Genomic DNA, 23200 nt, shown 5'->3' on the forward strand with positions numbered 1-23200 from the left:
CGCACAGAACACAGCAACAACAGGGCTGGGTCTGCCTCCTCCTGAGGCAGCGCTTGCAGGTTCACCACATGGTCCCTAAAAGGGGTGGTGGGAACCTTAGGCACATAGCCCAGTCGGGGTCTCAGGATCACGTGAGAGTAGCCCAGACCGAACTCCAGGCACATTTCCCTGGCAGAGAACACTTGCAGGTCTCCTACCCTCTTGATGGAAGTGAGCACAGTCAGGAGGGCAGTCTTCAAGGAGAGTGCCTTAAGCTCGGCTGACTGCAAAGGCTCAAAGGAGGCTCTCTGTAGACCCTGAAGAACTACAGAGAGGTCCGATGAGGGAACAAGGTGCGGTCTGGGGGGATTCAGCCTCCTGGCGCCTCTTAGGAACCTGATGATCAGGTCGTACTTCCCTACCGTCGACTGCATCATGGTGTGCTGCTATGGCGGCAACGTACACCTTCAAGGTGGAAGGGGACAGTCTCCCTTCCAACCTCTCCTGCAGGAAGGAAAGCACTGATCCAACTGCGCATCTCTGGGGGTCTTCCCGTCAGGAAGAACACCACTTAGCGAACAGACGCCACTTAAAGGCATACAGGCACCTCATAGAGGGGGCCCTAGCCTGAGTGATCGTGTCTACCACTGCATAGATCTTCCGCGTCCTGTCCAGGGGCCAGACATGGAGATTCCAGAGGTCTGGTCGCAGATGCCAGATGGTGCCCCGTCCCTGAGAAAGAAGGTCCTTCCTCAGGGGAATTCGCCGGGGGGGGGGGGGGTTGGTGGGATGTCGCGAGGAGCGTGAGGTCCGAGAACCACGCCTGGGCAGGCCAGTAGGGTGCTACCAGGATGACCTGCTCCTCATCCTCCCTGACCTTGCACAGGGTCTGTGCAAGTAGGCTCACTGGGGCAAATGCATATTTGCGCATGCCAGGGGGCCAGCTGTGTGCCAGCGCGTTTATGCCGAGGGAGGCCTCTGTCAGGGCGTACCAGAGCAGGCAGTGGGGAGGATTCTTGGGAGGCGAACAGGTGCACCTGTGCCTGTCAGAATTGACTCCAAATCAGCTGGACCACCTGAGGGTGGAGTCTCCACTCTCCCCTGAGGGTAACCTGTCGTGACAGCGCGTCCGCTGTAGTGTTGAGGTTGCCCAGGATGTGAGTGGCTCGCAGCGACTTGAAGTGCTGCTGACTCCAGAGGAGGAGACGGCGGGCGAGTTGTGACATACAATGAGAGCGCAGACCGCCTTGACGGTTGACATATGCTACCGTTGCCGTGTTGTCTGTCTGAACTAACACGTGCTTGCCCTGGATCAATGGCCGAAACCTCCACAGGGCGAGCAGAATTGCCAACAACTCGAGGCAGTTGATGTGCCAATGCAGTCGCGGGCCCGTCCACAAGCCGGCGGCTGCGTGCCCATTGCAAACAGCGCCCCAGCCCATTTTGGAGGCATCCGTCGTGACCACGACGCGCCTGGAGACCAGTTCTAGGGGAACACCTGCCCGTAGAAATGAGAGGTCGGTCCAAGGGCTGAAAAGACGGTGACAGACCGGAGTGATGACCACGTGATGTGTCCCGCGGCACCATGCCCATCTCGGGACTCGAGTCTGAAGCCAGTGCTGAAGCGGTCTCATATGCATCAACCCAAGCGGGGTGGCCACCGCTGAGGATACCATATACCCCAGGAGCCTCTGAAAAAGTTTCAGTGGAACCGCTGTTTTCTGTTTGAACGCCTTCAAACAGACCAACACCGACTGGGCGTGCTCGTTCGTGAGGCGCGCTGTCAAAGAGACCGAGTCCAACTCCAAACCGAGAAAAGAGATGCTCTGAACCGGGAGGAGCTTGCTCTTTTCCCGGTTGACCCGAAGCCCTAGTCGGCTGAGGTGTGCACCAAGTCCCTGTGTGCGCACAACATGTCCCGAGAGTGAACTAAGATTAGCCAGTCATCAAGATAGTTGAGAATGCGAATGCCCACCTCCCTTAGCAGGGCAAGGGCTGCCTCTGCGACCTTCGTGAAGATGCGAGGAGACAGGGACAGGCCAAAAGGGAGGACCTTGTACTGATATGCCTGAACCTCAAATGCAAACCACAGGAAGGGTCTGTGTCGAGGAAGGATCGAGACGTGGAAGTATGCGTCCTTCAGGTCTACCGCCGCGAACCAATCTTGATGCCAGACCCTCGCCAGAATGCGTTTTTGCATCTGCATCTTGAACGGGAGTCTGTGTAAAGCCCAGTTCAGTACTCACAGGTCCAAGATTGGCCACAACCCACTCTTTTTTTGGTACGATGAAGTACCTCGGCTGGAGGGACAGGTTCTATCGCGCCCTTCCATAGGAGGGTAGCAATCTCCGCGCAAGGTAGCAGCGTTTTCGTCCTTCACCAAGGTGAAGTGGACACCGCTGAACCTGGGCGGACGCCCGGCGAACTGAATCACGTAGCCGAGTCGGACGGTCCGGACCAGCCATTGCGACAGATTGGAAAGCGCAAGCCATGCGTCCATGTTCCGCGCAAGGGGGACCAAAGGGACAACGTCGTCGGACGTACCGGCAGGTGGGGCCTCTCGGCGGGGCGGAGCTCGAGGTGCCACACCATGTCATGGCCGTGCTGAGTCTAAGGACATCGAAGCACTTACCTGGCTCCTTATGACCACCCCCGGAACAGCCTGGGACGGGGGAGGAAGAGGCCTGTCCTTGTGACCCGTGGAGACTGTCACATCGGGGGCGGATTTGTGCCACAGCTGGGTGTTCGGGGGCGGGAGACCACCGCTGGAGCGCCAAACCTGCCAAATAGAGTGGTGGACGGTGGTCGTGATGACGGCTGTGCACACCGGATACGTGACCCAGGGAACAAGGTAACCGCTCTTGCTAAACTCTTGAGTACTGCAGCCACTGGGGCATGCAGTGCAATTAAATGCAAAGGTAACAAAAAGACTCCACGCCAGGGCCGGGCCGAAGGGGCGGGCTGCGGCGGAACCGGTGCAGTCACCGCAGGGGGACGCCCTTGGCAATGAGGAGACGGGGTGCGGGATCTTGAGCCGCGCCGGGGCAGGATATGCCGGATAGCCTCCGTCTTCTGTTCCACCATCGAGAACTGCTGGGCAAAGTCCTAGACGGTGTCGCCGAATAAGCCAGCCTGGGAGATGGGGGCAGCAAGGAATCGTGTCCTGTCGGCCTCACCCATCTCGACCAGGTTGAGCCAAAGGTGGTGCTCCTAGACCACTAATGTGGACATCGTCCGCCCGAGAGACCGCGCCGTGACCTCCGTCGCTCGGAGAGCGAGGTCGGTCACCGAGCGCAGCTCCTGCATCAATCCCGGTGCGGAAATACCCTCGTGCAGTTTCTTTAGTGCCTTGGCGAACTTGCAGGAGAGCCATGGCATGCAAGGCGGAGGCGGCTTGTCCAGCGGCACCGTAGGCCTTGGCTGTCAGAGATGACGTAAACCTACAGGCCTTGGACAGGGGCTTTGGGCACCCGCGCCAGGTGGCGGCGCTCTGCGGGCATAGGTGCACCGCGAGCGCCTTTATCCACCGGGGGATTGCTGAATAGCCCTTTACCGCCTCACCATCGAGGGTAGTGAGGGCGGGGAATCTGAAAAGATCGGGACCGGGCAGTAAAAAAGTGCCTCCCACGACCTTGTCAGCTCTTCATGCACTTCCGGGAAGAAAGGAACGGGGGTGGGGTGTGGCTTTGAATGGGAGAATGGGAGGTCCGCGGGGGGATACCCGGCGGAGGCGGTCCCATTGGGGTCCCCAAATCGCCCCCAGTGCTAGCCGCACTGGCCTCATACCCGTGAGTAAAAGGATCAAGGCGGGGAGCCTCTGGGGTGGCTAGCTTTCTTATGAAGGCGAGCCACGACCACATCGTTGCCATTGACATGTCCTCGCAATGAGAACATGACCATCCACGAACGCTGTCTCCGCGTGAGCAGTGCCCAGACACGAAAGACAGTGATCGTGACCGTCAGAAGGCGAGAGATAACGAGCGCAACCAGGAATAACACACAATCGGAAAGGCATCTTTAAAAAGAGGCGTCTTTTAAAAGACGTTCCGTGTGTGCCGCTCTTTTAGAGAAATATACTCTTTTAGAGAAATATACACTTTTCTTTCCGCCGAAGCGCCCAGGGGCATTCTCTGCAGTGCACCAGTGCAGAGGGGGGAGAAGCCGCTGAAATGCGCCATCAGATCCAGCAGAGGTGAATGAACAGTCGTGGGAATTCAGCTCAATGAGCATGACTGTTCGGTTCCGAAGAGAAAATCTGAATGAGTGGTTGCATACCAGCTCCTTTTATACCCGTATGTCCAGGGGAGTGGCATGCAAATACCAAATTTTCATTGGCCTTTTATCAAAGACCAGAGGTGTCTCGGGCTCCCAAGAGTGACCCCTAGTGTCACTACATCGACACAACGTCGAGTGAGTGACAGATAGGGAACCACCCCTCTCCCCTGACACATGGACAGATGTGCTCATACAACAATCACATTCCAAAAATATAGAGACATCTAAACATTTAACAGCCCCCACATGAGTACATTGTACCCAGCTTTTCCCATAATACACACATTCATGCATAACCACATCATCATCATCATCATCACACACAAACACACACACAGCAGAGCAATGGGTGCTGACTTTGGGGGCATGTCTCTGCACCTGCTGCCATTTGTGGTGGGGGGGTTGATGGAAAGAGGGGGCATCTCATTTATCATTGTCAAACATTTCCACAAACAGCTGCAAGCAGTCTACTTAATGTACTTAAATGTGTCTGTGTGAAAGAGACACAAGCAAAAGGAGTGAAAAAGAATGTGGGAGAAAGAGTAGAGAGAAACAGAGACTATCTTTAAAAGTTTACTGAACTCATGACATGTAAATTCAACACATTTTAAAGGCAAAATTATGTTATTTAAAGGGGTACTTCATCCAGAAATGAAAATTCTGTCATCAATTACTCACCCTCATGCTGTTCCAAACCTGTATAACTTTCTTTCTTCAGAGGAACACAAAGTTAAGTTTAGCAGAACGTCCTTGGTGCTCTTTTCCATACAACAAAAGTGAACGGGAATGAATGTCATTGAGCACCAAAAATGACACTATTTTTTTTTATATTTAATTCACCATAAAATTAGTCCATACAACTTATGCGTCTTCCATATTTAAATCATCTGAAGCCATTTATTCTGAAGCCATTTATGTGCAACTTAAATTTGTTCCTTACACAAATCTACCATATGGCTATAAGATTTGGAATATAGCACACAAGTTACTTTTTTATATTTTTATTGTTTTTTGTTTTTTTAGCTTTACAGTAATTTATGAGCATCGTAAACATTCTTCCAAACTTTTATTTTGTGTTCCATGAAAGATAGAAAGTCATACAGGTTTTGGAAAGACATGAGGGTGAGACCTCATTTTTGGGTGAAATATTACTTTAAAAGTGTTACACACATATACACTTGATTGTGGTTAATGTTCATACCTCTATGATGTACAGAACCACATTCTTATAGAAACAGTACAGGATACATTTGGTTACCCGGTTGTAACTCCAAGCCCCATGAACCAATAACAGCTTCTCCAGGTAGGAAAACTAAAAGAGACAAAGAGAGGGAGAGAAAGGAATTAGTTTGCCCGCATGAACACATGAACCATTACATCTACCCGGATACAACAGCGCTGTGGGCAGAAGACTGCTGTGTGTTTTGTGTTGTGGTAGTCTAAGTTTGTAAAGATGAGGCATTGAGATGTTTGTATTTGTGTGTGTGACTTAGCCAAATAATAATGTTGTGTCATACCTGAGCTATAGAGTAGTCGGATGAGTTGGTGGCCTGCATGCCCTCATTCCCACTGATGCCCACTCCCACATGTGCCGTCTGTATCATGCCCACATCGTTGGCTCCGTCTCCTATGGCCAGTGTGATGGCCTTTACATGCTTCTTTACCATGTCCACAATCTCCGACTTTTGCAGCGGAGATACCCTGGATACACAATACAACAATTTCATTTAGCCACATTACATATCAGGAAAATGTCAGCCATTGTTGGTTCTACAATGGCTCTTATGTTAATGACAAAGGCAGTATGCAAGTTCACATTTTACTTGAATGGTGTATTATAATTAGGGCTGTCTATTTAACACGTTAATTTAGTGTTTATTTATATAAAATTAATGCGTTGAACAATTAATCATGCAACCTAAGCTACCAACTTTATGTATTTGTGTTTCCTAGTCAACAGGGGGCAGTCAGTGCAGCCCCAGTACATGCTCTTATCAAGTAAAACTTACAGAGAGCAAGCAGAAAAAAAATGAGGAGGCATTTACATAATACATAGGGCGCGCTCTTGCGTTCAAACGCAGCTGGATGGATCACAACAGAACACAGGGGTCTCAAGGCATGTTTTTCTAAACTAAAATTAACTTGTCAAAATGTCTTAAAATGTGCCATTTATGCCACAAGATGCTGAAAAGTGACACAATCAAAGTGAGATGTTCCATTAGTCATGGGGAATTTGTCAATCTATCAACTCAAATGACAAACTTTGAAGCACAAGAGCTTCCTCTTAATGTTTTGATAAGGCAGCTTCATTACAAAATCAACCAACACTAACAAAAACATTGTTGTACCATATTTTTGGAAATGATACCATGGTACTCTTTTGCTCTTTCTAAAAAAAATACCTCATTTGTTGCGCATGTACAATGGTAGTAGTACCATGTAAACCTAAAAAAGTACTGTGCTGGTACCATAGTACAGTGATGGTATCAGGTGGTAATACCATGGCAGTCAAATAAATACTATGGTATTTATTAATTACCATATTAATGTACCATGATATGTATCAAAGCACCATAGTATTACCATTTAGTACCATCATTGAACCATGGTTCCACCATAGTACTTTTTTTGCATCTGCAGCAGACATGTAATCATAAACTATTGTGCTTCTTTGTCCCTATGGAATTCCCCTATGGCAGGTGTGGTATATGATTTGGATTTCTAAAGAAAATTAATGACCACTGATATACATTTACATGCATTCATTCAGCAGACGCTTTTATCCAAAGTGACAAAGCATGAGCAATTCTACGACACAAGCAATTCATTATAAGTAGACATTAATATTAGAAGTGCTGCAATACAAAGTTTCAGAGTTGACCAGAAAAGGACAATCTAATACAGAGATGTATGATCAATGGTGCAAGCATGGTATAGTCAAGAAATCTAAAATCTGCAGCTAAAAGACAAATCCTCAGCAAACTGCTTTCTCTTGTCATTGTTGTTGATCGATTCCACCCTTTTTCCATTATAACTCTGAGATCTGGAGATCTGAGGCAGCAGGCAGATGAAAGGCAGGCTAATGTTCTTCATGGTGGAATTGAGCAGAAAATAAGGAGGTTAAAGCAGCTCTTTAAACAAACAGAGTGTGAACTCCGGACACCATGCATGGAGCATATATACACACACACATGCAGATAATTTCCCTGCAAACTTTCTCTCACTAAGACACACTTTTAAAACTTTATGGTTCAAGAGTTCATATGTGAAAATGCTTCTTTTTTACATGTTTCTAATTTAATAAAGTTTTTTTCCCCCATTACAAATTGTTTTATCAACATAACAATTTGAGTGAAAAGCTGAATTGAATTTGAGAATTTCTTAGTATTTGGTCCATCTTTTGCTTTAATGACAACATGCACTCAATGTGGCATGGACTTCACAAGTTTATGCAAAACCTAATGATCCATGTTATTCCAGCATGATTGAGAATTTTCCAAAGAGCATCTTGTATGTTTCAATGGAAGCAAAAAAAAACCTTTTTTATATAGTAGTTAACATGTTCAATGTCACAAATGTGCTTATTTGATTAGTAACCTAGAAATAATGAAGAATCTTCAATGTTTCTAATTCATTTTGTCATAACATTTCTTTGTTTTAAATGGTTCTAAATCCTAAAACTTTAAAAACATCAAACCAGTTTTGAACCCATCTTCAAACCCATATTAGTGAGGATGGTTTTTATATTAAAATAGTGAAATTTACTATACCCTACCTCTAAATCTAACCCTCACAGAAACCATCTGACATTATTATTTTTAAAATAAAACATGATTTGGTCAATTTATGAGCATTTTAAATTGTGAAGACCACTTCAAATTTCCTCACAAGTCAGTTTTTGGCACGTTTCACCAAATTTGTGAGGACATTTTCTAAAATAGCCCCTAACAATAGCCAAACCTACACACACACTGTGCTCCTCTCTGTTGGCTGTCTCAGGATGTGTGTGAATTCATGTAGTTCTGGGACAGTGTGGGGGTGCTAGAGAGGGAGGAAAGGTTGGTTCAGCCGGTTTGTAGGGCCTTGGAGACCAGAGTCCGGATATGGGCTTTATGCAACAGCAAGTCAATAACTCCCTCTCTGACACACACAACAGATGGAAAGACACTTTATTATTGAATCAAAACTTTAATGCTTACAACACGCCACACAGACCGCTTATTTATATTCAGATAAACACTCTCAGCAATTAACAATACTATATGAATGACTGTATTGTCTACCTGTGTGTATGAGAGTTTGTGCGTGTGTATAATGACAGTAAGTGAGTCATTAGTTTGACATTTGCACAGAGCTCAGTATATTACATTACCTCTCCACAGCCCCTCTGTTCTGGGAGCCAAGCTCCTATTTTCACCAGTTATTTAGTCACCCAGGGCAAGACATAACCTTTTACTAAAAAGCATGCACACACGAACACAGCCACACACAGTAAAAAAAAAAAAAAAAAAAAAAAAAATTGGGATAATAAGGGTTGTGTTTTTTTGTTTACGCATACTGTTCACATGTACAATATATATGCGATGTTAGACTACAGCTTTCAAGACACAAGGCATAAACCTGCAAATATGTGATAATTTCATATTATTCCAAACCTGTTTTATTTATTTTTTTCTTCTGTGGAACACAGAATGTCCGATATGTCCAAACTGCTCTTTTCCAAGCAATGGAAGTTGTCCAAAACCCCTACACATTGAGGTTTATTTTTTTTTTAATTTAGAAAGAAAATCATAGGGGTTTGGAACACCATGCAGGTGATTAAATGATGGCAATAAATAATTAATCTTTAGAGTGTATAGGCTCTGAGATGGAGATGTGCATATATTTGTGGGAAAGTTTGTGTGTATACCTGCAACAGATGACGGCCTTACAGGACAGGGCGAGATCAAGGAAGGCTTGCCGCACTTCAAAAGAGAGGGCGTATTTGAGAGTTTGTCCGTCTATGATGAGCGCTAACTCATTCTCTTTCCTCAGACTGTCACCCAGCGAGGAACAGTGAGCTGTTAGTGTGGCCCTGGTTGCCTGAATACAAGAAAAAGACCAATTAAAAAAAAAAATAAAAAAAAAAATGCTATAGTCCTGTACAATACATTCATGTGTCTTTTTTAAAAAAAAAGTAATTTCTAAAACATGTCTATAACTGCATAAAACCATTCCCAATCTCTTCATGAGAAAATATGCCAGCACATATTTCCTTATATTTGCCTAACACCATACTTCTCACGCATACACGCGGATAATACACACATATCAGAGCAAGAGTGTAATGCCAAAGGAAGTTAAAGGGGATGTTTTAAGTGGTGTCACTGGGGTTGTTAGCACCACAATCTCTCACTCACTCTCACACACACATGCACACACACCTGTTCCACATCATCCTGTCACCCGAGACACTCTAAGCCCTTAAAGGACTCGAAAGCATGAACTGTTGGCCAACAAGAACTGTATATGGGGAGAGAGAGAGAGGGAGAGAGAAATGTGATAATGGATGGAGGAAGGAAAGAGAAGGATAAGGAAAAGTAGAAAAGTAAAATTCAAGACAAACTTTGATATTGACTTAAAGAGTTGTCTGAAAGTTAAAAAAAGTTAAACAGCCTTGAAGTTTGAAGGCGGAATAGGCCCTATGTACTTTTAATCCTTTTGCGACCTTCGGGACATTTTTGTCTTTTTGATTTTTGTTTTTTCGATCATTTTGGTTGTTAATGCCAACGGCATAAATTTTGCCAAAGGTGTGTATTTTTGGGGGAATTTTTATATTTCAACATCAGTTCCTAAAATACATCTATAATACATTGTGTACACAAAATAGTTACACTCAGGACCTTCAGGTAAAAAATTTCCCCATTGAAACCCATTAAAACTGCAATATTTGATCCCAGTGCCATTAAAGCATAAAATCGTGAATTCTACGATATTATGCTTTCATTCCGGAGCTGGCTTCAAAATTATTATTTTTTTAAATATTTTCCACCAGATGGCACCATTTTTCATGTTTAGCCTATGGAGCAAATACATGCTTTTTTCCTATTTTCTGTTTGCTGTATTATAGAGCACTGCAGGCCAATTGAATAAATGATGCAGCTAAAATTGTGTGGGTGTGCTGGTATGGATGTCAGAGTGTGTTTTGTATGTGTGTATTGAGAAATTTGTGTGTGTGTGTAAAAAACAACAGTGGAATTATGTAAACAAACTGGCATTTAAAGGGTTAAAATCCTGAAAATGAATGAATATTTGGTAGTTATAATCAGGACTGATGTTGGTTAAAAAAAATAACTAATTGAAAGTGGAAAATAATATTAATATATAATATTTTTATGACAGATTTTTGACATGGACATTTTTGTCCTCCATGGTCCTGAGTGATGTTTTTAATTCTGACACTGCACAAAAAATAATAATGCATCAAAATCAATGTTGTTGCTAATCACTGACATATCCCAGACTGTGATAATCCAAAAAACAAATTTTCCCTTAGCATTTAGTATATGGAAAATAATTAATTTTTTTGTTTGTTTTTTCATAAAAAACAACAGTGGCATTATGTAAACAAACTGGCATTTAAAGGTTTAAAAACCTGAAAATTAATAAATATTTGGTAGTAATGATCAGAACTGATGTTGGTAAAAAAAAAATTTACCAACTGAAAGTGGAAAATAATATTAATATATAATATTATTATGGCAGTTTTTTGACATGGACATTTTTGTCCTCGAAGGACCTCTGAGTAACTTTTTTTTATTGATGCACAAAGGTAAAGTAACTAACTATCAAACTAAGTACCTAAATAACTAACTAAGTAACTGACTAAATAACTAACTAACTAACTAACTAATGATGGATGGATGGATGGATGGAATATAAAAAAAGAATGAAGAAAGATAGGAAGATGGATGGATGGATGGACAGAAACAAAGAGAAAGAATAGATGAATGGATGGGATCTATATAGTTAGTCTGTAGTCAATATGAGTTTATACAAAAAAAAAAAAAAAATGGAGGTCTATGGTATAGTAACTCTCATTTAGATAGCCAAGTAAACGTGCATGTGAGTGTGTATGTGTGTGTACGCACGTGCATGCTTGAGATAGAAAAGACATGGAGAGATAAAAAGAGAACGTGAAATATGTGCATGTGTGTGTTTGTTTAAATGTGGTTGGAGGCAGTTTTTGATTGTGATCTTGATAATGGGGAGAGAATCACTAATAGAGGAAACAAACATCCTTCATTCTCTAACAAGAACCATGTGGACGACACAGCATGCAACAAGGCACGGCGCTGGCGGCCACACACGCATACGCACACAAACATACATTCACACAGCTGTAGAAAGTCCCTGTCAGTGCTATGACATTCTTTGTGTATCATACAGTTAAATTAATTCACTCTAAACTGGCAACTCCAATCAATATCTTGCTTTGAATCAGTGAGTAAATGAGTCTCGGTGCTCAGACTATATAAATACAGGCAGAGCTGAGACCAGCCAATAAAGATTCCTTAGTAACTAGAGCTCATCTCCTCTCTTCAGCTCAACCTGAACATGTTTTGTCCGTTAGTGTGTATGTGTGTGTGTGTTTATCTTTTTAATCAGGAATTCCTGTTTGCTTTCACCTTACCCGGGAAAACAAGAGGGAAAAAACAACACAAATGGAATGAAAGAATTAAGAGTGATTATGGATCAGTGGGGTCGTTGTGTGTTTGGGTATAAACAGTGGCCTAAGAAAACTGCTACTGGTAATTCATTACCAACTGAAAGAAATTTCCCAGCTAACTAGTTTATTATTAACACATTAGACACTCATGACTGCTTCAATTTAGTATTAACTCTTGAACTTCAGACAGGATGCGTCAATGGGTGTGTCCAAACCTAAACCAAGCCTTGTTACCTTGTAAAAAATATATCGCTGGGTATCGATAAAGATTTCTTGATTTGATTTAATTCCAATTCACAAGCTCTCGATTCAGTTCCGATTTTGATAAGATTGTGATTCATTTGGATATATTTCATTTATGTCCATTTTGCTTACATATTAAAGCAAAAAATGATCCCTCAGGAAAACTGAAGTAAACTTTAAAGTAAAATGTAGATCTTGGGATTTTAAGAATGGTTATCAGGTTTGCTAAAATGAAGATCGTGATTAATCAGAAAAGTTATATTTTAACCCAGCCCTAGTAAGGAACAGTACCCTACCGATATTGGCCTTTCACAGATATATCGTATCGTCGTATATGTTTACCGATAAACGCAGATATGAAAACTTTTTTTTCAGAACATATAATGCAGAAAACAATGCTTTAGAATTGGTGTCATAACATAGTTTGTCCAGCAGAGCGCGCTCCGACTCCAATGTTTACAGAGCTGAGCTGATGGTGGTTCTGCTAATGGTGGTTCTGCAGACAGTGCGGAGTTAAGCGGTGTCTTCACGGTAAGTTGCTAACTAGTTTGTAAAATACATACTGGAAAGTTAATAAACAATGACCCCATCATTTTCCCTTTTCAATATAACTAATATATAACGTTATCCCTGTCCCTGACAACCATGTCACTCATGTTTATCACATCTGTTTGCTATGTTAGCCAGATATAGTTTGTCAGAGCATCTTTTTGCAGCTCAGCAGACAACAGTGCGGTGGTGGATTGTGTCTGTTGAGTGTTGATTTCACGCTACGTTGTTACCTAGTTGGTGAGACGCAATGCTGGAAAGTAAATAAAGTCCATCTTTTGCTCTCCGTGACAACAAGCTTATAGCTAACTAGCTAACCACGTAGCTATTTTCATTGCATGTCAGCTGAGTGGAAGCTAATTTGTAAACTGTTTTGTTCAGGATTCGCAGTTTGGTACCCCCTTCAGCCAAACAATTCCAGTCGTTACATTTACAAAATGTAACACCGCTGTTTATCTCTTGACTTGGCAGGTGTAAATGCCTCGGTCCCTAATTGGCAGTATTAGAACAGTCAGCATTTGACTGATACTAAACAGTACTACTGATGTTTATTTAGCTATTTATTGTATTTTTATTTATTCTTTATTTAAATGGTCAGCAACTGACTGATACTAAACAGTACTGATGTTTATTTAGCTATTTATTGTATTTTTATTTATTCTTTATTTAAATGGGCAGCAACTGACTGATTCTGAACATACAGTACTGATGTTTATTTAGCTATTTATTGTATTTTTATTTATTCTTTATTTTCTCAGTGTTCATTTCTAGAATTTGTTGACAGTGTATAATAATAATGTCAAATATTCTTTGATAAAAATATTTGTTTAAGAAAGCAGACTTCTGAGTACCTCTGCATAGTCATATCGGTGCAAAATCCGTGCACAATCCACATAGAAAAGGTCTATGTGAAAGCTCAAAAATTAGCTATATCGGCCACCATATCAGTAATCTGTGAATTTTCCCCCTCTAAAATCAGTATTGGTCTCAAAAATCCCATATCGGTCGGGCTCTAGTAAGCTTTCAATGCACCTTAAAGTCATGTGTAATGATCTAAAACAAAGCTTTAGAGATAGCCAAGCAAATATTTAGATATATTAGAAGTAGTTCTATTAGAAATTAAGTCATTTAATAAAACTAAGACATTTATAAATAAATTCCTTCAAATCGCTCCTTCAGATGCCTTTTTTTTCCAACAACCTGCCGAACTGCAGACACAGGATTGTAGGATATCTAAGGCAGCAAGGGATTCAGTAACTACATCATTCCTTAAAAAAAGCGACAAGATGAAGGCGACTTACTAGGCAGGATGGTATGCAAATATTGGATTCGGTTTGAGCAATTAGCTTAACGTTGCAGTATACATCCTAAAAACCCAACACAGAGGTGCTAATAACCTAGAAGAACGTACCAGTCAAACCTCTCTCGCTTTTATGGCTGCCAATACAGTGTCCTTGAGAACTGCCAAGTCACCACATATCAATTCCACCAGTCAACCACACACTGAATACAGAATTCTCTTTGCAATAATACAAACTGAAGGCGTGATTTAAGCAGGGTTATTACAGTTTGGGATTTTTAATTTAGTTTTAATTTTATATTCAATATGTCATTTCAATTTGGTTTAGTTTTCACACTTTGTCAGTTAGTTTTAGTTTAGTTGTCATTTTCTCTGTTTTCTAGTATTTTAGTATTTAATGGCTGCCAAAGCTAAAGCGTTTTCTGGTTTAATTTAAAATGTCTAACATCATTAAATTTCTCAGGGCAGTCTTGTGTTACCTCTAGTGGCATTTTCATGTTTAATTAAGGTAGATTGTAAATGTTTCAAATTTTATAATATAGGGTGAAGTGTGCTGGAAAAGTTTGGGCACCCCTGGTAAAAATTTCTACTGCTGTGAATAGTTAAGTGAGTAGAAGATGAACTGATCTCCAAAAGGCATAAAGTTAAAGATGAAAAATTATTTTCAACATTTTAAGCAATATAAGTGTATTATTTTTATTTTGTACAATATTAAAGTGAAAAAAAAGAAAGGAGCACCATGCAAAAGTCTGGGCACCCCAAGAGATTTGAGCTCTCAGATAACTTTTACCAAGGTCTCAGACCTTAATTAGCTTATTAGGGCTATGGCTTGTTCACAATCATCATTTGGAAAGGCCAGGTGATGTAAATTTCAAAGCTTTATATGTAATGTAATTAAGAAATGGCAGTTAACAGGAACGGTGGAGTTCAAGTTGAGGTCTGGAAGACCAAGAAAACTTTCAGAGAGAATTCCTTGTAGGAATACTTGTAAACCCCTGTTTGACTGCAAAAGACCTTAAGGAAGATTTAGCAGACTCTGGAGTAGTGGTGCACTGTTCTACTTTGCAGCGACACCTGCACAAATATGACCTTCATGGAAAAGTCATGAGAAGAAAACCTTTCCTGCATTCTCACCACAAATTTCAGTGTCAGAAGTTTGCAAATTAACATCTAAACAAGCCTGATGCATTTTGGAAACAAGTCCTGTGGACTGATGAAGTTAAAATATAACTTTTTGGCCACAATGAGCAAAGGTATGTTTGGAGAAAAAAGGGTGCAGAATTTCATGTAAAGAACACCTCTCCAACTGTTAAACACAGGGGTGGATCGATCATGCTTTGGGCTTGTGTTGGTGCCAGTGGCACAGGGGAACATTTCACTGGTAGAGGAAAGAATGGATTAAATTAAATACCAGCAAATTCTGGAAGCAAACATCACACCATCTGTAAAAAAGCTTTAGATGAAAAGAGGATTGCTTCTACAACAGGATAATGATCCTAAACACACCTCAAAATCCACAATGGACTACCTCAAGAGGCGCAAGCTGAAGGTTTTGCCATGGCCCTCACAGTCCTCCAACCTAAACATCATCGAAAATCTGTGGATAGACCTCAAAAGAGCAGTGCATGCAAGAAAGCCCAAGAATCTCACAGTACTAGAAGCCTTTTGCAAGGAAGAATGGGCGAAAATCCCCCAAACAAAAATTGAAAGACACTTAGCTGGCTACAGAATGCTTTTGCAAGCTATGATACTTGCCAGGGGGTGTTACTAAATACTGACCATGCAGGGTGCCCAAACTTTTGCTTTGGGCCCTTTTCCTTTTTTGTTATTTTAAAACTGTAAAAGATGAAAGAAATGTGTCATCTTTAAATTTAAGCCTTTTGGAAATCAGGCCATCTTTTGCTCGCTTAGCTATTCAAAGCAACAAAAATCAGGGGTGCCCAAACTTTTGCATGCCACTGTATATTTATTTCCTTAAATGGTTAAAAATCATTACTAAACTAATCTTTAAGAGTTAAAAAATAACTTTTCGAGGTTTTAAACTGATGATTTTACATCAGGATGTGTGGCAGAGCTCACATGAACACCACTGGGAAAAACAATGGTAAAGAAACCTACAGAAATTTGAGGCAAATGTTATATATGATGATTTATGATGTGAAACAGTGTAAGAAAATTGTAAAACTAATTTCAGATAATTTGTAGATATTTTTACTTTGTCCCTCTATGACAGATGTCAGTAGTGAATGTATTTCATGATCCAAGAAAAATGTTATTTTCTGTACGTCTTTGAGCTGGGAACTGAATAAAGTACATGTTCTCACAAACCCACATAAATACTGTATATAGAAAACACTTCAGTATGTACACACACACACACACACACACACACACATTGTAGCTTTGTTGTGTTCTCAGGTTCCAGCGAAAGGGATCTTATCACATTATATTTAGAATAGAGGAGAATGGCCCCTTTGGTGTGACAGATCACATTCTCCATTCATAGAGAAATCACATACACAAGTAAGTAAGACGTTAAGGCTAACTGCTGTGACATATGACAGGTCATCTTATCTATTCAATAGCAGTGTTGCATGCACTAAGCAACACAATGCAGTGAGGTCTCTCTCTCTCTCTCTCTCTCTCTCTCACACATACACACACACACACACACACACACACACAGGACAGGATCATGGTTTATATTCTAGTAGTAAGAGATAAATGTACAGTCAGCTGTATATACCAGACCGCAAAATTTTTGTGAATGAACAAGGTGTGCAAAAATTATAACTTCACAAATTTTTTGGAACCCAGTCAAACATTATTATAATACTGAATTATTATTGTTGGACCCAGTCAAGTTTATTATTATTATATAATACTGAAACGTTATTATTATTATTTTGAGGATTATATTTGTTTAATGCAAGAGTAATACATTTCTTCACCTTTAGCTTTTATTTTGGGAGAAAACTGAGTAGAGTTTAAATTCTTCCTCATTACAAATCAAGTAAAGCGCTGTCACCTGCTCATTTGTGACACTGTGATACAATTGTAGATTTGTACAATAATTTATAGCAGTAACAAATTTGGAATTGTGCGAATGTGTGAACCTGCAGCACTTTGCTTTCACACTGCATGCAAACCGCTCTAAGACCTCTGAAAACAGCGTATCATGAGCCCAGCGCGCACAGAATTGTGCGTCACCCATTCACTCTGAAGCACACAAAGACAGTGTAATAATTTAACTAAATCGCAGTCTTATCACATATGACAACACAGCGATTTTGATGTCTTTTAGATTAGTTATGCAGCCCTGAAGGATCATGAAATTACTCTAAAGATGCCCTTCTCTTTAAGAAGGGTACTGGCCAAAAAAAAAGCTCATTAAAGCTTAAGTATGTAATTCCTGCGACACTAGCGCCACCAAATAGAATAACAAAAATAAACTTTGTTTTCAAAACAGATTTCTGAATACACCCCCGTCTGCTGTTGGTCAAACAAAGAGATAGCCCCGTCCCCAACTCACAGCGTTGGTTGAGTAACCTTGTTGGATTGAGGTCAGGGCTTTGTGATGGCCGCTCCAATACCTTAACTTTGTTGTCCTTAAGCCATTTTGCCACAACTTTGGAGGTATGCTTGGGGTCATTGTCCATTTGGTAGACCCACCTTTAAAATTATGGAAAACATAATTTTCCATAATTTTGTGAAGCTGGCATCATGAGGAAGCTGTGTGAATACTGTAAGTTTTGCATAGTATTTGTTCTACAAAGAGGGAACAGCAAAGAGGAGCACAACTCTGTGTGTATGATTAATGGCGAGTACAGTGAGCGTGTTTGTGTAAGTCGTGTAATGCTGGCAGTGTGACACCAGAGGGGATTGTTGGTGTGACTGATGAAATGTGGAACTCAGCCTATCACACAGATCAGGGAGTCTGAGACACCCACTCTGTGTGTGTGTGTGTGTGTGTGTGTGTGTGTGTGTGTGTGTCTGGCAAAGTAATAGGGAATATGTGTGGGCCATGGAAAGAATATGTGTGACAAAGGAAGAAGGGAAAGAAAATGTTTGGAAAAGAATAACTCTGTGTGTATCACAAGGACACCAGCTATCTGAATGGGACCGTGTGTGTGTGTGTGTGTGTGTGTGTGTGTGTGCGTGTGTGTGTGTGTGTGTGTGTGTGTCACAGCAGAGTGACAGATGGAACTTGTCACAGAGTCAAAAGCCATCATGTTTACCCAGGAGGCTTTGCTGCCAGAATTTGTTTTGACGAGATGGAGCGCCAAAATGAGATCGTGTTACTCCTCGCTTGACACACACACTTGCTCTTGAACACACTCTAATGCACACACGGTTCCTGTAAATTTGGAAGCTGTTGAAAGACATGGGAGGAGATGCCTGACAGCAGAGATGGAGAGAAAATCTACCAACCACACCATCAACAATGACGAACTAATTTTTCCATTATATAAATGACAGAGAGAGAAAGAGATAGAGTCATGAGGTGGAAGACACGAAAGACTGTGATATGTTGGCCCAACTGTGGGTTCAGCAGCTGCCACACACAATACACACTCTCACTCATACACACACACACATTCTACACTCTCGTATACATCCACACACACACACACACACACACACACACACACACACACACACATATCACTGCAGTGCCAAAGGTATTGTGGGTTATTTTAAGTGCTCTGTAAGATAAGAATTCTTTCAGGGATTTTAACTACGACCAGCATGGCCAACCTCCTTAAAACATCGGCCTTGTGCTAACTACATAAAATTGAGTAAAGTAAAAGGTCATTAAACACTCACTAAATTAATCCCATAATGTGGTTGGACAATTTTCAAAACTACAATATAATTTACCGCAAATGGCTGCCCATTAGAGGCAGAAGAGAAACTGCACATACACTCTCATTTATTATCATCGTCTATTTCGACCGTAAGTACTGTGTTGTGGTGCAAGTAAAGGTCTATTCACACTGAGCATTAATTTTCACATTAAAATGAAAAAAGCACATCCCTTTGGACTCCTTCACACCAAGCGAAAACCTTTTTTCCCCCAAAGAATGTGGTCAATTTGTTTTGCTCACTCTGATTTAAACTTCATTGGCAAAAATGGCATTTGAGTTGGTAAGTTCGATTCATTTCCATGATTCAGTTAAAACTGCTCAAGTTAATTGAATAAAACGGATTCTACGATTGATGTAGCACAATGTAGCAGAATTATATGTAGGTAGTGTTAATGTTACTGTTTATTAACTATGTACACAGTAAAAAAAAAAAAAAAAAAAAAAATCACCAACCAAAAGAAATACATAACCAAAAGAAAAAAAATGTCTCCCCTTTTCTCCCCAATTTGGAATGCCCAATTCCCAATGCGCTCTAAGTCCTCGTGGTGGCGTAGGGACTTGCCTCAATCCGGGTGGCAGAGGACGAATCTCAGTTGCCTCCGCGTCTGAGACCGTCAATCCGCGCATCTTATCACATGGTTTGTTGAGCACGTTACCGTGGAGCCATAGTGTGTGTGGAGGCTTCACGCTATTCTCCGCAGCATACACGCACAACTCACCACGTGCCCCACCGAGAGCGAGAACCACATTATAGCGACCACGAGGAGGTTACCCCATGTGACTCTACCCTCCCTAGCAACCGGGCCAATTTGGTTGCTTAGGAGACCTGGCTGGAGTCACTCAGCATGCCCTGGATTCGAACTAACGACTCCATGGGTGGTAGTCAGCGTCAATACCCGCTGAGCTTCCCAGGCCCCCCCCACCAAAATAAATGTTTTAACTGTATCACCCAGCCCTAGTGTATATGTGCGCATGTTCAGTTTTTCATGTGTCCCTCTCAAGCTTTTAAGTCATAATGAGTGCATGTCCATATGATCCATTACGGCTTTCATCATGCCCTCAATGATGACACCAGACACCTTAATTATCTTAACCTGTGCATGAACAAAGCACACACTTTCCGCACCTGACGACACCCAAATTCCTCCAGAGACATCATGAGAATGTTAACCAACACACGCACACACACACACACTGTATATATCCACAACATGTACTCACATCCAGGGAATCTTCATTGACGATTATGAGGGACATGCCATGTGACACCAGCCTACAGGAGTAACCTGAGACACAGAGAGACAGTTACAGAAGAGGTGTTACACAATGCCACACATACACGCCCCAACAACTTAACCTCATTGTATATCTGTCATTACCCACTAATCCTTGTCTACCGAGCTGTGCTCTGCTGTCCACTGTTTTATCTCCACTCACACCCACTTTATTTTGAGCTGTCTGTTTGCAGCGCCCGTCTGACTGCATATCTGTCTGTTCTTCCTCGTCATCTGTGCTCTCTATTAATCTGGGATTCTGATTGTGTGTTTTCAATCAGTGTTTATTTAATATTGCGTTGTCGTATTGTACGTCCTTGTCTGGATTCAGGCTACTTTCAAGCTGCTTTTGGTCATTTTTTCGATGTTAAAATACTTTCTCTTTTTTCAGCTTATGCTGCGTTCCATTCAAAGTCGGATGTGTGAGATTCCTACTTGATATTTCCCACGTCCGATCACGAAGGTGTTCAGTTGCCCGACACTCGGAAGATGACGTACAAGGAACGAAATGCAACGCTAACCAAACCAAATTGCAGAGGATAAACTATGTTATGCAGTGCTAGCATTTGTTTAGCAGGTGTAAAAGCTCATTTACTGTTTTTTTTTCTTTTTCATAAGAACTTTAACTCATTGATGCATTTGTTTTTGTTCTGTGCAAGTCCTGTGCGCCACCGTGTTCACGTAACATTATACACCCAAAATTTGGGGACTTGCAGACTGCAGCGCAAATTTCCAAGTTGGATTTCTGACTTCAAGTAGTGTTTAATTGCACTTTTCCAAGGAGGAAGTTGAATATTTAAACTTTCCGAGTTGAATGGAACACATCATTGATGTGCAGAGACAAATATACGTAAGCCATTCATAGACTGATTTCTCTGGAAAGTGTTAATACTTTGTGTCATTATTAAAACATTGATCTGCTTGTTTGAGCATCCTGACACCAGTGGCATAACTTTTGGGTAGGACTATCTGCTTGTTGACCAATTGAAGAAAGGGAGAGTGTTTGGGGAAACCCGTTTTTAAACATTATTTTTGTTTTTCCATTTGGTGCTGCTAGAGTAGCACAGAAATTACACGCTGCTGCTTTAATGATCTACTCGTGCATGTTTGTGTAGTATATATCCATTTATGACAAACACACACCAATGTTGATGGCTGTCTCCTGCTTGTCTCCGGTTAGAACCCAGATCTTGATGTCAGCTTTCATGAGTGTTGCAATGGTTTCTGGGACTCCTGCTTGCAGGCGATCTTCTATTGCAGTTGCACCCAACAACAGCAGGTTCTGTGTGTGAGAAACACAGATGACAGACTGTATAAAGAGGGGGCATTGAACATTTTCTAAAGAAAATATGAGTGTGAACTCACAGCCATGGTGCTATGGTGTTATGGGTGGTTGACAGGGCATTGCAATGTGATTATAAAGGTGTTGTGAATGTTTTTAGTGCATTGCTATGTGCTTTCTATGGTGTTCCAAATGGTTGCTACGGTGTTGCTAGGTGGTTGCCTATTTGCCCAATTCAAAAGAGACAGAAAATTCTGTCCTTCTCCTCAATAAGCTGCATTATTTGAAGTATCATTCATGTCTATAGCACAAATGATGCAAAATGAGTTACGTGTTGAATTCTAATAGAATAGTTCACCCAAAAATGAACACCCTTTTAGTATTGACTTAATTTACCCTAATGTCAATCCAAATTCATATGACTTTCTTCAACGGAACTCAAAATGTACATTTTTAGAAAGTCTTTGCAGGGTTTACTTGTAAGTGAATAGTGACTCTGGTCTGTCAAGCTTGAAATAGTACAGAAAAACACCAAATAAGCTACAGCAAAAGTCATAGACACGACTCATCATGCATTACATTCCAAGTCTACTGATGTGATACTATCACTTTCTTTGTGCAATGAACCGAACAGAATTTAAGTCATTATTCACTCTGAAAAGTCATTTTAATAAATTGCTTAAATCAAATATGGCAGCTATGTTGATAACATGAAACCTCATTGGTTCACATCAGGTTTCGTGACCAAAGGTCATGACATCAACATGCATGTTTGGTTACAAGATGTGACAGCTTTCAAAATATCGACGTAGCCGCCATATTTGTTTTAAGCACTTTAGTCACTATACAATTACAGTATGGCAAATAAACCCTGTGAAGACTTTTTAAATGAACTTTTGTGTTCCACGGAATAAGTTATATGGGTTTGGAACAAAATGAATGTGAGTAAATAATAACAGAATATGCATTTTTGGCGATATATTCCTTTACTACTTTGGGTTAGGGATTTGTTCAAATCCCTGCCTCTAATTATGAGCAATGATAATAGTGATGCTTGTCTTAGCAAGCAAAACTAAAGCAGCCACACACGCAAGGATACGGAAACTCAGTAACCACATTAAGGCAACTGACGACCTGAAACAAAACTATTATGAAACCAAATAAGTATGACAAACTAGCCCATCCTTCATCTCTCCTCTCCATAATCTCCCACTCCATCATTCACTTCAACATTTCTTTTCCCACTCTCTCCAAAAATTTCTCTTTTTCCCCAAGCGTCAGTATGTGTATAAGGGGCGATATTTGGAAAGTTGTGTGTGTGTTTGTGTGTGTGTGTGTGTGTATTTATGTGTGTTAGCAGTGGTAACACAGTAGTGATGTTGACTCTGATTTTATGAGGCTCTTGGCAGACTAGTGAAGATAATTATCCTCGCTGTGGTATACCAACCCCTCCTCAAACTACTAATCTGGGCCAGAGCCCTGAAACACACACAAAACCCTACAAACTCAATTTTCACTGCTCCATATAACAGTGTCTGTGTCCTGGGGCTCAGATCTCTGATCAGTGCGTTTGTAGCCAGTAAGTGGGAATGGAGCACAGTACTGTGTATTCCGGTCTGATGGGAGAGTTTATGGCTTGAGAATAACAGAGCCACCTTCTGCACAATACCAGTATGAGCTGCCTGCTTAAAATGTAATGATACAATGCCACCTTTTGTACAA

The 23200-nt window shown here is 41.5% G+C and overlaps 1 protein-coding gene across 6 annotated transcripts in view; it reads right to left on the bottom strand.

Moving 5' to 3' along the window:
* The window catches only part of LOC127434415 (phospholipid-transporting ATPase IB-like), a 74469-nt gene that overhangs the window by 14562 nt on the left and 36707 nt on the right, over positions 1–23200 (bottom strand). For all 6 annotated transcript variants that reach the window (XM_051687145.1, XM_051687144.1, XM_051687147.1 and 3 more), the window contains 5 exons: positions 21340–21478; positions 20144–20208; positions 9164–9336; positions 5772–5955; positions 5456–5566 (listed from right to left, as the gene is read on the bottom strand). In XM_051687145.1, coding sequence (XP_051543105.1) covers positions 5456–5566; positions 5772–5955; positions 9164–9336; positions 20144–20208; positions 21340–21478 — 672 coding nt within the window. The remainder of the gene's footprint in view (positions 1–5455; positions 5567–5771; positions 5956–9163; positions 9337–20143; positions 20209–21339; positions 21479–23200) is intronic.

The sequence above is a fragment of the Myxocyprinus asiaticus genome, chromosome 44 (genome assembly GCF_019703515.2).
Source record: "Myxocyprinus asiaticus isolate MX2 ecotype Aquarium Trade chromosome 44, UBuf_Myxa_2, whole genome shotgun sequence".
NCBI lineage: Eukaryota > Metazoa > Chordata > Actinopteri > Cypriniformes > Catostomidae > Myxocyprinus > Myxocyprinus asiaticus.